We start from the raw sequence: 15,572 nt of genomic DNA on the forward strand, positions 1-15,572 counted from the left end.
CTGCATAGACTGAATCAATACAGCGGATAAGCAGATAAAACACCATGAATAAAATCTATACTGAATTCCAAGTATGACTAGTAAATCAAGTATAAAAAAAAATGAAAAGAAAAATTGTAAAATGCATGCATGTAAATGGACATTATCAAAACTTTAAATTTAGAGAAATTGAAATTTGACGGACGAAAATACAAAAACTATATTCAAATGGGACAAAAAGTAAAGAAGGTATAAAAAATATATAAATTAACAAAATAAACATATAGGTATTTGAGCAGTATGAAATGCTAAGTTTAAATTCTCTAGAAAATAAGATGAAACGATATACACAGAGACCCTTATGTATGGCTCGCCACCATTGCCTCAAAAGAGAAACTCTAAAGACAAGATTTCAATATTTCGTATATCCCGTCAAAAAAACCTTTACTTTATGTGTTTTCTTTATTATATGATATCAAATCCGTATCACTTGGTTCATGATATGAATACTTCTTTGCCTGATATGAATACTTCTTTACATTGTATAAATACTTCTTCACATGGTATAAATATTTCTTTACATATGGTATAAATATAAATACTTCTTTGCTTGGTGTAAATATTTCTTTACATGATATAAATATTTCTTTAATGGTATAAATACTTCATTACATGATATAAATACTTCATTACATGATATACATACTTCATCGATGTACAATGTTCATTTTATGTTCATTATGCGGTTCTTTTATCACGTGGTTACTTCATTACATTATATGAAAATGCGAAGCTTTTTTTAAAGTTCTACTGTCTATTGATTAAGCATGTTCTTCAAAAGCAACTGTCGCGTTCACTGTACGATTTCTTTTGTTGCGTATTTGGCTGTAATTAATTTGTATGCATTTGGGATCAATCTGTAAAGAACATTGGATTAGAATGTAAAATGAAACTGTAAGACCACTTCTTTTTAAAAAAAAAATTCCCTACAATAAGCATTTGTAATATATTTAAAGTTTCTAAAATTGATAAGATGGGCTTGTCAGTCAAAAAGATACGGAAAGCTAGGGCAGTGTTGGCCTGATTTACTACAATAACCGATTGTCCTACTAAAAATATTTTTACTTGAAAATCTGCTTTGTAAAGTAGAGAGACAAATATAGAATAAATATTTCAATTTTTCTTTCAACGGATGAGATTAAAGAAGTTTTTTCTCTCCAAAATTTGAAACATTCATTTTTTCTCAAATAGATCCCACTTGCAGAACAACCCCTTTTGCTAATAAAATTGTAGGTGCCATATATAGATGACCCGAACCTCAGACACTTACTTGACATAAACTTCTGGTTTAGACATGGAATACACCTCCCCATCGATGTTCAGACTGTAATCAATATCAGGGTCCGGGTTATCGACTTTGATTGTCAAACCTTTTGCCAGTTTTAGTTTGAGCGATGAGTTCATTTCAAACTGAAACAGAAAACATTTCTCTAAATTATAAATTCTGATGACAACAATATAATATAATATAATATAATATAATATAATATAATATAATATAATATAATGTAAAAAAAGAGCAAAGTTTTTAGGGAGCAGCTTTGTAATTTTTGGTTTGAAGGAATGGTACATTAGAATCAACTTTAACAGATAAATATTAAATACAAAAATAAATTGTGGAAAATAAATTTTGGATCGTAAGCATATTCATTTTTTATGTTCGACATCGTAACTAAAAATTATCTACTCTTATTGGTTGATCAATTTTTAAGTAGTAACCATTTTAATTAATTCATCCTTATATTACAGCTATGTGGGATGCGTTTTCAGACTCATTCTTTTCCTCATTTGGCTCCTTACATTTTATTTTAGAGTGTGTAAGTTTTTTGGGTAATGGTATCAACAGGCTGTCATTCAAGCATGATATTTTCCCTTATATAAAATTTTACCATAAGGTAACAACCATTTGATATCTAAGGGATTGGATGGCACTTGGATATGTTTTGTCATGGATTTTTTTTCAGAATTATTTCTAACCTTCTTTTTTATTTTTTACTTGAACTGTCCTGGATTTACCCAACTGTACATCTTGGATTTGTTAACCATACGTCATCTTCCTGTCTTGTTATTTCGAATTTTGATCATAGCCCCCTCCCTAAAATCAAATGGTTGCTCCTTAATCCCTAAATATCGAACGGTTTCTCCTTTACCTCATCACGTGTACGTCTGCTGGACAGGGCTACCACATTCTTGATCATCTGCCATGTAGAAGTTGGTTTATATACTGTTACAGCGATGCAGTCTTCTTTTGTTTCTCGGACAGGGGAAAATAGGGAATCACAGTGGGACAGGAAGGCGCTAACTACGGTTTCTGTGAAAAAATAGTAATTAACAAACGAGTCATAACGAGTTCAAATATCAGTTTATTTTTCACAGAGACATTTATATAATTTTTAAACTTTTAATAAATATTTTATGAAGCGGCATCCTTTTCTTACGCTGAAAACATGATTCTTTAATTCAGTTCCCATGAGCAAATGAGGTCACATAATAGAAAGAAGTGATACAAGGCACCGACCCCTTTTATTTTGAGTGATATTATGATTTGACCCCCGTGCGGTTCCAGGCCCACAACAGCGCTAAGCTTGTTGTAAAAGGCGACTAAATAGTGTTTAGAACCCTTTCCGGAGGGGGGAGCTAGAGCACTCTGCCCACAGAGCAACTGAGTGGTGTGCCCCAGGTGGTGGAATAAGATACCCCTGGCATGCAATATGCTGGGGTCGTCAGGCCATAATACGGAAAACCTGTCCGCAAACCATAGTGGTGCAACCTTTTGGGAAAAATGCCACGTTCCTCGCACGTAAAAGAACCCTTCTGTCCTTCTGTGGTATTCTTTCAGAGTAGGAACCATTGGGCTTCGCAACACGAGGCTAAATTGCCCGGCCCTACCCAACTCTCCCAATTTCCGGTGGCAATCAAAATTTGTCGACCTTATTATTCTTGTATCCCATCCCGTTCTTCATTTCATCATCATTTCATGTTCATTTTATCATCCATTTCATGTTCATCGCCTGAATATAGCTGAAATATTGCTGCTCGGACGTTAAACCCCAACAATCAGTCAATTAATTATGATTTTGGTGTCGGATTAATCAGAATCACTTTTTACACGCAAGCACAAATTTCAGCAGCAATAAAAATCAATATTTTTATTTAAAAATTGTCTTGATTAGGAATGTGGAAAATATAGAATCCTTATTTTTGTTTTCAAATTTTTGAAAAAAAATTCTCCAGAATTTGGAACACTTATTTTTTTTCCAAAAAGATAACACTCCCACTAAAAAATGATCGGTGCCTAAGGTAGAAGGCATCCTCTTGTGACAAGGAGTTGTATTTGAGATTGTTTTTTTCTGTATTTGTCTTAGTATGACTATAATGAATTTTATCTAAAAAACGTCGCCGACGACCGTATCAAGTGTAAACGCCTGGGACTGACGGCGATTTGTATAGCGGCGCAGAAAAAAACTCGGAAAGATTCTCACCAAATTACATCTGTATAAAATGTCGTTAAAGGAGATATTTTCTATTATTGCAGTAATAAAGATTACCTTTAGTTTCCAATGAATTAACTGAGCCATCAGGTCCCCTAAATAATACATGTATTAGAAATCATATGTATACATCCTTACAAGTAATGTTACATCAATATACGAGAGATAACAACTTGTCACTTAAAAGTCTAAAAAAAATGGAATTACGATAGCTCATATTGAAACATTGATAGGAGTTGAATCATTGCGAATGTCTGAAATGATTTTGGCGCTGGACTGAATGCGGACGGTGTTATTATGGATGTCACAGCGGTACGAGTTCGGGTGTCACAGAGGGAACAAACAAAAATTTGCTTTGCAAATTTAACTGTTGAAAAAAAACGCTGGGAAGATTCCAGACCATTATATGATTATGTTATCTTCCCTGTATCAAGACATGATCATATGATGCAGTGCAGAGTTGTCACAATTATCTACTTAAAGAGTACCGTGTTATTTCTTTGTCATTGATTATCACATGTTCGCCTAGTATATTTGATATTCACTAACTTTAAAAGGATGGCATCTCCCAAGCTGACATTTTGTTTGAGGTATAAAAAGATATAATATAATGATGTTAAAATACCAATTTACTGGTGGAGTTTGACACGTTCAATGCACGTGAATAAGCCTCGTTATATGACATTGATATTTGTCTTTGCCTTTGTCCTTTATCAGTTTTATACAAAGGAATAAATCGAAAGGACTAAAAACTTGCTTGTAACAAGAAAGAGTAATCAAGGGAACAAAGGTTATAACGGTAATCAAAAGAACGTTATCCAGGCATAAGGACCAGACATGGAAAACAGATATACACAACAAAGAACAAAAAGTAACTAAAATCATACATACAAAGTAACAAAAGCAAATGAGCAACTCGAACTCCACTAAAAACTGGGAGCATGGACCAGGTGCATCGGTAGGGTAAGCGTCCTCTGCCTTTCTAGAATAACCTGCCGAGTTGCTCATAAAGTAAGACCTTGAAAAACATGTCCGAGTGCTAGCTCTTAAAAATCGAATGGTTGCTTCCCAAGTTACCATAATAAGATAACAAATCAATTTACAATACTTCTTCAAATTCAAGCTGCACGTCGATCTCACGCCGACCTTTTATCAAGAAGAAATAAGCTGGCACCACTAAAATAGAATGAGAATAAGGTAGCATTAAATAGGTTTAAATTTGGTTTCTTTCTCATGTTCATTTTGGAGTCAACATTACATATATCTCCGATATCAAAATTTTAGGGCAATGCAAAAATGTCATATATTAATCTTATATCACAAATTGCCCGGAGACAAAGCACAATCATGAAACTGCAATTCGTATTAAAAAAAATAATTATGTGATCTACTCTAGCTTAGGTTTTGCGTATCCCTGACCTTATCATAAAATATTTACAGTTTTTGGTTTTTGAATCGTAATCAGTTCTAGTATAGAAACCATTACAAAGTAATAGCTAAATGGTAATTACTGTAACTTCATAATAGTTAATCATAATATTCTTATACTGAAGAAGTTATGTTTTTGTTTTTACTTGACAGTATGTCTGTCTTTAATGTAGCACGTCTCAATATTATTTTCTGTCTCTGGTACAGATCAATATTCATTAACAAAAATAATCTGGATCAAACAAAATCAGAAAACGTCGTCAAACTAAAGTATAATGTCTTCAAAAAATGAAAGAAAAGGGTATTTGAACCACGGAAATTCTGTCCTTTACGGAGTAAACTCTGAAATAAGCTAATAACATACAAATATATCGCAGCCTTCTCATCCAGCGTTGTGTATCTGTGGATTTAATGAGCTCTACAAACATCCCTGTCGCCGTCATTACGAAGGAATATGCAACCAACTTGTTATTGCAGTAGTTACCAAGTATGGATGTAGGTCTGGTTTTTCCTGTATCAAAAATATCAATTAATAGGCCTTCAACAAGCAAGATTAATATAATGCATAGGTTTTGTCGATGTGGGAAGCCGACCTCCGTATCATTTTACTTAAGTCGATGGATATTAATTACAGTGTAACAAGAAATACATGTTCCAATCTCTGATATTATAGAATATAAACGTTCCTTATTTAACTTCAACACGAGATATGATCTCGCACTCAACCTCTACGGCATAAACACATAAAATCTGCTATTTCTATTTTTAGGTAGCAAAATGGACATGATATTTCTTTTTTCTCTTTGATATGGACCTTTTGTACAATAAAAAACAACGGATCCGTATTGGTTATAAAAGTATGACATGAGTTTTACTCTTGAAACAAACAAACAACAAGAACAAATGACATGCGCGTCATATTTGTGTACACATAATCATGAAAGATTGAAAATGCTTATAAACTTGCATAACTTTAAAACGACATATGTTATAATAATATGTAACTCGAATTTCTCGCTTGTCTATGCCATTTAAAAAAAATACCTCTAATTATATGAAGAACGGCAGACTCAACACCAAGACCACCATACGCAATATGTGCCATGCTATTCCCAGTGCCTATAATTAAAAGCACGGTTTTATAAATAAAATTCATGCGGATTTTTTTTTCACCGAATCAAGAAGGAAAATCATTGTGGTACACTTAACATCCATTAATACGACTAAGGTTATTCAGCTGCGATTAGAACCTTATAGACCATTAACAAGAAAAACAAACATACCCAACAACAAACAAACAAGTAAAAAACCAACAAAATCATTACAAAAAAAAATACAAACATAAACATAAACACAAACACAACAAAAACAAAAGCAAAGCAAAACAAAACAAACAAACAAAAACAGGCAAAAACTAACAGACACACGAAACAAAACAACAATAAATGTAACAAAACAAACAACAAAGAAATAACAAACAAACAATGGCAAACAAATCAAAGCAAAAATAAATAAACATTTTTTTATGCAAAAACAATACCTGATTATTTATCCGCAAAATGTAATAATGAAACGATGTACGATTTTTTCTAATGTAATATTGAATTTTTCGGGGATGGTGCTACGCTTAATCTAAAAGGAGCATGTGAGGATTCATTCTAACAAATGTTCACTGACAAAGATTGTAAAAGTTCACATTTACAAATTTGTCTCCAGGATTTAACCTCTGTCGAAAATAAAAATGCCACTGCTATGTATAGAAAGAATTTCAGCTACACACGTAAATTATTGTCATGTATATGTTCATGGATATGCTGTATGTACCAGAAAGTGTAAAATGTTGGCGAAATTCGAATCCTTAGTCAACGAATAATTTTTAAAGCAATTTTCATTTAAAACGAAGCACGTTACTATTTCTCACAAATAAATTCATTAAAATAACGCCATTTCGTTGACAACAGCCTCAATTTGACCACACTTCCACGTTTGTACTAGCACCTGTGACAACTATCCTGGGTTCGCCTCACATTCATTCCACCAAAATATGAGGGGTAATTCTAACTCGGGTTGGCCCCGAATTAAGGCGTTCACTTTACTAAAAACTTTACCCGAATCAATTAATTCGTGTCAAACCGAGTTGAATAGCATAGCGTAAATGGGGTATTATAATGGATAATCAATAGAAATTTAGAAAAAATGGATAAAACTCTTCAAATTCATCATAAAATATAAATGGTTGCTATCTTGTAGATTTACTAACCTCCGGGTATGAAAGCAACCGATATATCCAAAAGTAGGCTTTTATGATCACTAGTATTTCGATCCATACACACCTCTGACTTCTTCCTCGATAACAAAATGTTCAAGAATGCATTAAACGTGCCATCGCCTCCCATTATCGCTAATCTGTAATATAAAGAACTTTACCTAATTATAATGTTATAGAATACAAAAATACCAGTCATATATATTTCCCTTGATTATGAAAAGTACTCAAAACAAAAACCATCGAAATAAGAAGCCAAATCCATCACCGAAAGTTTCTACCATGTGCAATACAGGGGTTATTGATAAACGAAATCTGACAAAATTCAAGGTCAGAATGACATGGTGATATTATGATAAAAAAAGATACTGAGAAAAGATGGATGCACGAGTGTTTTAAATTGTGTTTATTTTACACTTGCGCTTTTTGTTTTTGTTTTATTTGTTTTAATTTAATCCATTTAATTTCATCAGCGGGTGTATATAGGCGTTTGGATTTATTAATGCATTTTGAACTGATTAGAACGCTTTTAAGCAACGGATTAGCAGAAGATTTGCCATAAAATTTGTCAATTGATTCAATCAAACAACACGCCCCCTAAAAAGTGACGATAAAGACAAACAATAAAAACAGAAACAAATATTGCGAAGTAAAGTGTGCTCAGCCTTTCTAATATACGTCTTTGATAATTAGATTTCATGATAAACATCATATTTATTATTCTTATGGAATATTAACAACCACATGAAGCAGAACAAATGTTTGACAATGCTTTATAATGAAGAGAGGCCGAACCACCGGACGATTGGTAGACGGTTCATGATATAGCTTGTAAGACTTCATGCATTCAAGGTAAAACGATGTTCCCGGTCTAGAAGAAATATCTGATTTTTAAAATGGTCTTTAAATATCGATAAACATTTCAAAAGAAGGAGTATTCAAGGGAATCAAGATTCCATCGGAAATCAAAAGAATGCAATCCAGAGATAAAAACTAGACAGGGAAAATAGATAAACACATCAAAGAACATGAAATAACAAAAATAACACGTATAAAGAAACAAAAGAAAAGAAATAACTTGGACTTCACTATAAACAAAAGAGTTGAATAGACACATGGATATTTTAGGTGATACTTCTGTTAACATTGTCTGTTTAAAATATTTAGTTTTAACGTCAAACAGTTAGAAGACTGCAAGTTCAATACTCCTAGCGCTAGCTCATAACTCGTACTCACAAGTCATAAGGGCTAAAATCATAAGAACTGGCGACCTCTTTCAAATGATCTAAACCTTCAGAAACTGAAAAAAAAACATCATCATAACTGAAAAGATGGTAAATTGCTAACTCTCAGTACAGTTTTTTACGGAGAGCTTCGACCTTGATTGGAACTATTCCCAGTATTCAATCTTTAAAGAAATGTTCATGCAAATATTTATGCAGTCAATTATTGTAAATTACCGTATATCCGTTAAATACTGCAGAACGTAATATTTGCGGTTTAGTTTCAATAATGTTTATTATAATTCTGCCAAAGCGGTACATGTTAAACATTTTGAGCTACTTAAGGTAATAATAAGTTGTATTTCACGAATATGATTTTCCCTTTCTTCTGGTTATCGCAACGAAAAAAAAACCAAAAAACCAAAATTTTCTAAAAAAGGAAAACAAAACAAAAACAAGACAAAATAAGATAAACAAAAACAAAACAAAACAAAAAGAAAACAAAATATAAAAAAAAAACACAACATATTATATAATATATATCTACATGTATTAGCCTAATCGTACTACAAGTTTTGCCATAAACCCTGCTGTGATAAGAACTATGCAAATTTTGAAATAATTGTTTTCACACACTAATTTTTTCAAATCCATATTTTTTTAAAATTATTTTTGGGATCGTCTTAAAAGTGGATTATTAAAAGTTACGGTATATTAGTCATCTATATGGATATGTGACCATGTGAAAGCATGATAGTAAAATAGATGTTATATTGATCAGTTTCTGATGGCGATCTTTCAACTAGCTTACGTTGGGTGATACTAAATCCTAGATTTGTAAACGATTTTTTAGTAGTGCACGTAACGATTTCAGATATGGACATTAAACCTACTCTGGGGTAATGAATACTGACAACACATGAAAATTGTTAGGTTGGCGAAAAATTGAAAGAGTAATCAAGGGAACCAAGGTTACAGCGGTAATCAAAAGAATGTAATCCAGGGACTATGGGATATGGAACATTTTTAAGTACTCAAACCAACAAACAGTGAATATTTTAATTAGGACGACTACATCAAAACACTTTTTCCATGTTTCAAGGAGTGTCTAACTCCTCGTCTGTCTACCCCGGACTTGACTTTTTATGAGCGACTCGGCGGGTGTTTCTAGAAAAGCAGAGTACGCTTACCCTACCGGTGCACCTGGTCCATGCTCCCAGTTTTTAGTGGAGTCCGAGTTGCTCATTTACTTTTGTTACTTTGTATGTATGATTTTAGTTACTTTTTGTTCTTTGTTGTGTATGTCTGTTTTCCATGTCTGGTCTTTGTCCCTTGATTACATTCTTTTGATTACCGCCATAAACAACATAGAACATAAAGTAACTAAAATCATACATACAAAGTAACAAAAGTAAATGAGCAACTCGAAATTAAACATTTACTGAACCGACACACAACAAATACAACCCCGGAAGTATATTGGGTTTTCATGTCCATGTCATTTTTGCCACTGGCAACCCATAATATGTTTGACAATCATAAAACCTGGTACATGGTACATTTTAATCGACTGAATGAAGTTTGGTATACTATCAGTCCTGGTTTATAATTTCTACTAACCAATCAGGTTGTATTTTAAGGAGGCCAGTTTTAAGATCGGCTCTACGTCTTTCCTAAACACATATTCGGAATTCGCTGATCCTCCACCAGGATTCAGAAATATTACAATTGATTTCGGTCGATCAGAAACTAAAATAAATAAATAATAATAATACGAAAATAGTAAAAATTTGTTTCAGTTTAACACGTTAATTAAACAAATAATATATGACAGAGTCGCGGAAATTTATAATACAGAATGTTTTTGCACTAGCAAATTGAAAAAGTAAACAAAAACATTCTGTTGTTTTAAAACTTAACATAATTATAAAATTAAGTTTTACAAATAATTCATGAAATATTGCTACTATTTACATGGGTAAAGGATAGGGTGGATGAATTTAAATTAAAAAAAAATAAGAATCTTTTGAAAAATCATTTACATGGGAAAAAAAGAATCAATTACACGACAAATAATCCCTGAACAAGACAACGCCGAGGTCAACACAACGAACACATCGAACAACACAATAAAGCGTAACATACGCAACGAACACATCGAACAACACAATACAACGTACCACACGCAACGAACACATCGAACAACAGATCGAACAACACACGCAACGAACACATCGAACAACACATCGAACAACACACGCAACGAACACATCGAACAACACAATGCAACGTAACACACGCAACGAACACATCGAACAACACAATATCACGTAACACACGCAACGAACACATCGAACAACACACGCAACGAACACATCGAACAACACAATACAACGTAACACACGCAACGAACACATCGAACAACACAATACAACGTAAACACACGCAACGAACACATCGAACAACACAATACAACGTAAAGTGCACTCAGATAAACAAACAGCAAGAACACGACTAAACTAAAGGATGAACACAGGTGCTCAAGAAATAAGGATGAACAATTCATGTTTCCTGTAAGACACTAAACGTACTGCCCGTGGAAAGTCCAAAGCAGTAAAAAAATCGAAAGAATAAGGTCTAGGCAATATTGGAAACACTTTCTATCGGTCAACTAGGTTGATGCGATGACAAAAAGCTACCTATGAGCAATATTATATTCACAGTGTAATTAACTAATCCCTAAACATAAAATCGGTGTGATTGTAGCAATTTCCAGAAAAAACTTTAACCTTAAGAAAATTTCATGCTACTACATGTACAAGGGAAAGAATAGTTCACAACGAGAACATCAAGCTGTCGCGTTGGTCATAAAGCTGGGCTTGAAGCTTTCACCTTCCGTCAATGTCGAGACGAAGGTCAAGATAAGGGCAGACTATAATTTGACTCTATTATCTTTCATTCAAAGCTCTTTCTTTTACTGTGTCAACAAAATATAAACAACATAAGAAATAATGATGATAAAAATAATAACAAGAATAATGAAATAGGGTTTCGTTGCTTTAGTTAAACGATTCCATAGATATAAATTAAGAAGAACAAGAAAATTAACATTTGAAGCGTGCCGAATAAAATTAATTTAATTACATATGGTGTTGCATTCTTCTATTTTCTTTAATTATCAAGGCCACGTGATTCATATGTTGTTCAGCGTACCTAAAGCTACGATTCTTTTTTTTTTTTTTTTTTACATATATTGACGCTGTTTCTAAAACCAAATACTGCCATAAACTGTTTCGGCCTAGGTTGCAGGAATATGCAATTTAGTACAGTGATAGAGTTTAACATGCTGAACAAGAGATTTCGAGATGATTAAAAGGCCGTCGTTGTCATGGTGACCAATTTTTACACCAACATGTCTAGATGCTTCGTCTTGGATGAATTTGGTTTTTAAAGTAAAAATCATAATTCAAAACATAATGCAAACTTCAAAATACCCAAAACACTGAGGCTTCATTTTTTTTTTGTATTTCACGTGGTAGAGCTTGGCTTCCTATTTCGACAGTTTTGGTTTGTGTACTAAAGAACTTCTAATAAACAAATATTTTTGGATTAAGATATTCCTATATATTTTATTCTAATGCTGCTGATGAGAGATTACTCCTTGAAACACGTGTACAGCAAATCATAATTTACAATTTTTATGATAGTTAGTTTCGTATTTCATAACCACTATGTCGATGCCATTGCTGGTGGACCAAAGGTCCTAGTGGGTTTTCACCAACCCAGTTGTTAGACTTGTCTGACCCAGAAATATATTTGATTTAATTTATCATATTTAAAAAAAATCAGTATTACAAATACCTAAATCAAAGGCTTCAATCCTAGTACTGCGTATTGTTTTTTTTTTATTTAGGGTATACCCTGGTGCATTTGTTACGTTTCACCATATCTGTTCTTATATCTTTTGAGAAATGTCTCAGATTATAGGCGGATGAGTCTAATATGAATGAGTCTTTACCTTTAGAAATAACTGATTTTACCGTGGAAACAGTTTGACTGAGGTCCTCGTGTTTGCCTTTCAATGTTAAAGTTTTCTTCTCCAGCTTGTCAATTTTATTGCAAATGTAATGCATCGTAACATATCGTGTGTCATTTGTCGGCTCGTGGTCAAAGCCAAGGATATCTTCTAAGTTTATATCTGCTGTGTTGTAAAATAATTTTAATACTCATATAACACTCTAAAAATAACATGCACGTATATTCAAATGGACTAAATAAGAATTTATTTTTAAATGTCATAGTGAATATCTTATCTCCTTCGTCATACACAACTAGTAGTCTATTATAGTTTAAATCAGAACCAAAATGATAGCTTACTTATATGATCTTATAAAACGGCTGAGTATTTTAAATATTCAAATCTCCAAGTGAATATAAAATAAGTAAGTATGATGACATCATGTTTAAAAATTCTTAAGCTTGACATCAAATGAAAAAATCCAATTGCACTTTTAGATTTGTGTTTTATCATCGTGTAGTGTTTTCACTTTCAAGACTGATTATCAATTGTAAGTTTTAAAATAGAAAAATAAAGCGTGAAATGCTTACTTGTCAACTCGGATTGTTTGAACACAAATGACTTTTCCGTGATCCATATAACACCAGGTGTATCATTGATAATCAAACTTTTCTGAACCACCATGTTTATCATTGACAATTTAGTTTACTTATCATATGACAAAAATAGTTTCTCAAATGACATCCGTATATTTGAAACATTATATAACTGATTACAGTTTTAAAGCGGGACAATTTTGAAAAAAAAATAGAACAAATTATGGGAGAAGTGGTTTTACTTTTGTTTAAAAAATCTAATTAACATGCTTGACAGGAGAGTATGAAAAATTGAGTGATAACAGTTACATGCCAACGAGAAATACTCCTTGACCCGTATATGGATAAGGATAAATGCAATGTAAAACTATAAAATAAGATACATTTTGTAAATCTGTATTCAAAATTGCCATAACACATTGGAGTAATGACTATTTAAGAAAGCCATTTTAAAAATGAAACAGATAAAGGTGTTAAAATATTGCAATAAAACCGTGTTAATGGCGATAGTTTGATTCTATTTAACTGTGACCTTAATCCAAACACAATTTTTATTTTTGGCATTGTAAAATTTTTGGAATAAAACTGTTTCATAAAATTAATTAACAGAACACCAAAACTTGTATATAGTATTAGACAAAGAAAAGGCTTATTATGTGTTAAACCACACGTTCTTAGCAGTACTACGAGTTTGATACTGTCAGGAGGTACCAGGCCCTGTACTGTCAGGAGTTACCAGGCCCTGTACTGTCAGGAGTTACCAGGCCATGTACTGTCAGGAGGTACCAGGCCCTGTACTGTCAGGAGTTACCAGGCCATGTACTGTCAGGAGGTACCAGGCCCTGTACTGTCAGGAGTTACCAGGCCCTGTACTGTCAGGAGTTACCAGGCCATGTAATAAAAAGTCAGTGTATTTGAATTTTATACCTTAATTATGACATCATAAGAACGAACAGGAAGTTTTGTTTCTTAAGCCCGAAAAACAAAATTACAGAAAAGACCATGAGGCGGTTACTATTCACAAAACTGGTTTAGATAAGAATGAATCAAAAGCTGAACTTTCACATCTAGATATTGGCAAAACAAATACCGAAGCGTAAGCAAGGGATGATACAAATAAGTAAAAAATCCAAAAACATGGCCAATGCGTGAATACATGAAACAGAGACGATCTCCATACTCAATGTCCGAATGAAAAAGATTTCACATAAAACTAAATATAAGAGAAACATGACGTCACACAAAACAAAACTAAAGCACTAGCAGTATGAACTCCAACAAAAACCGGAAGTGACATCAGGTGCTCCGGAAAGTTAAACATGTTCTGCTCCACCAGCGACACCCGCATTATTGAAAATGAGTATAATCCGGTAATAATCTTGCAACAATAATGAAGCTCCCCAACACGTGTAAAACACTATTCATACTAGAACTACTATTATTCGTGTAATAAAGGACCTAACTTCAGGCTAAAAACCACTAATTCCACTTTCCATAGGCTTCTATGCTAATTTCACAATATTCAATGGCTTCTCTGGACTTTACCTTAACTTTAACCTGCAGAGGACTATATATCAGCATGATTCTACATATGTCAGCTCACAATCCTCAGAATGGCATGTGGGGTTAGCAGACTTGCAGTGCAGTACTGGTCACCGGAAGTGAAGGGTCTATAAATAGCATGGGAAATCCCAGTGTTTTCACAAGATAGGGGTATATTTAAAAATCATTATGGAGATTAGGCTTCACATCACAAGAAGCAAAATGCACCTATAAAATGTACAGAAATGTTTTTCCTTTCAGAAACTGTTTCAATTTTTTAAATAAGATGAGAACTTTTTTCACAGCACTATGAGGAACAGGGGTAATTTCTGCGTAGGACTATTTTTGCGTACGTTCCAAATGCTCATTGGTTGAATTGGTGGTCTGTTACCTAAACATTCACTTTTTGTCTTAGAAAAAATAAATAACTATACAGGTATCTTCCTACACACATACTGAATGCATTTGCAAAGTTTCAGTGAAATGTGACAAGCACTTTTTTAAATATTTGATTTTTAAATATAGGGTAACCAAGTTGTGCGAGCAAAAAAGTGACAATATTCTACCATACTTAAATGCATTAAATATTTGCAAAGAACTTTTTCTGACTTTTCAAATAAAAAATATCAATCACAACTTGTTTTTTAACAATATTAATGAAGAAATAGTTTTAAAAGTAATCATTTTCTGAGAAATTGGTCTATTTTTAAAAAAAATTATTTCTGACATGCCTCCCCCTTTTTCTTGATCACATGTCAAAAATCCTAAATCTTTAAATTTTCACAAAAGGTGATATATTTGGCTTTAAATTTGTAAATACAGTGTTTTCACATTAAAACGTGACCAGTAAAGGGCACCTAAAGCAAAAAAAGTACTCAATAATGGATTTTCCATGTTGCCATAGGGGAATGCTGATATGACCTTAACCGCAGTAATGAAAGTGAGTTTTTCCTCATTTCTTACCTAATT

The 15,572-nt window shown here is 33.0% G+C and overlaps 1 protein-coding gene and 1 long non-coding RNA gene across 4 annotated transcripts; one reads left to right on the top strand and one right to left on the bottom strand.

Annotated features, from left to right (window-relative positions):
- Nucleotides 1-611: 611 nt before the first annotated feature.
- LOC148598752 (uncharacterized) lies at nt 612-13,213 on the bottom strand. Of its 3 annotated transcripts, none has more exons than XM_088562264.1 (12): nt 13,056-13,213; nt 12,466-12,648; nt 10,068-10,196; nt 8,461-8,524; nt 7,219-7,364; nt 6,003-6,077; nt 5,323-5,469; nt 4,634-4,706; nt 3,588-3,625; nt 2,190-2,350; nt 1,310-1,449; nt 612-896 (listed from the first exon to the last, which is right to left on the bottom strand). In XM_088562264.1, the coding sequence occupies exons 1-12, from the start codon at nt 13,156-13,158 to the stop codon at nt 833-835; spliced, it is 1,323 nt and encodes a 440-aa protein (XP_088418390.1). In that variant the 5' UTR covers nt 13,159-13,213; the 3' UTR covers nt 612-832. The 3 variants fall into 3 exon arrangements, with proteins under 3 accessions (XP_088418390.1, XP_088418391.1, XP_088418393.1); XM_088562265.1 differs by having other exon boundaries at nt 12,466-12,645; nt 13,056-13,201; XM_088562267.1 differs by lacking the exon at nt 12,466-12,648 and having other exon boundaries at nt 13,056-13,182.
- LOC148598753 (uncharacterized) lies at nt 12,662-13,974 on the top strand. The gene is made up of 2 exons (XR_015918727.1): nt 12,662-12,889; nt 13,671-13,974. It is a non-coding gene; the product is annotated as an uncharacterized LOC148598753 (long non-coding RNA).
- The last annotated feature ends 1,598 nt before the right edge of the window (nt 13,975-15,572 follow it).

This window comes from Perna viridis, chromosome 14 (assembly GCF_037379345.1).
Source record: "Perna viridis isolate PV_CMFRI_1.1 ecotype Kerala chromosome 14, ASM3737934v1, whole genome shotgun sequence".
Taxonomy (NCBI): Eukaryota; Metazoa; Mollusca; class Bivalvia; order Mytilida; family Mytilidae; genus Perna; species Perna viridis.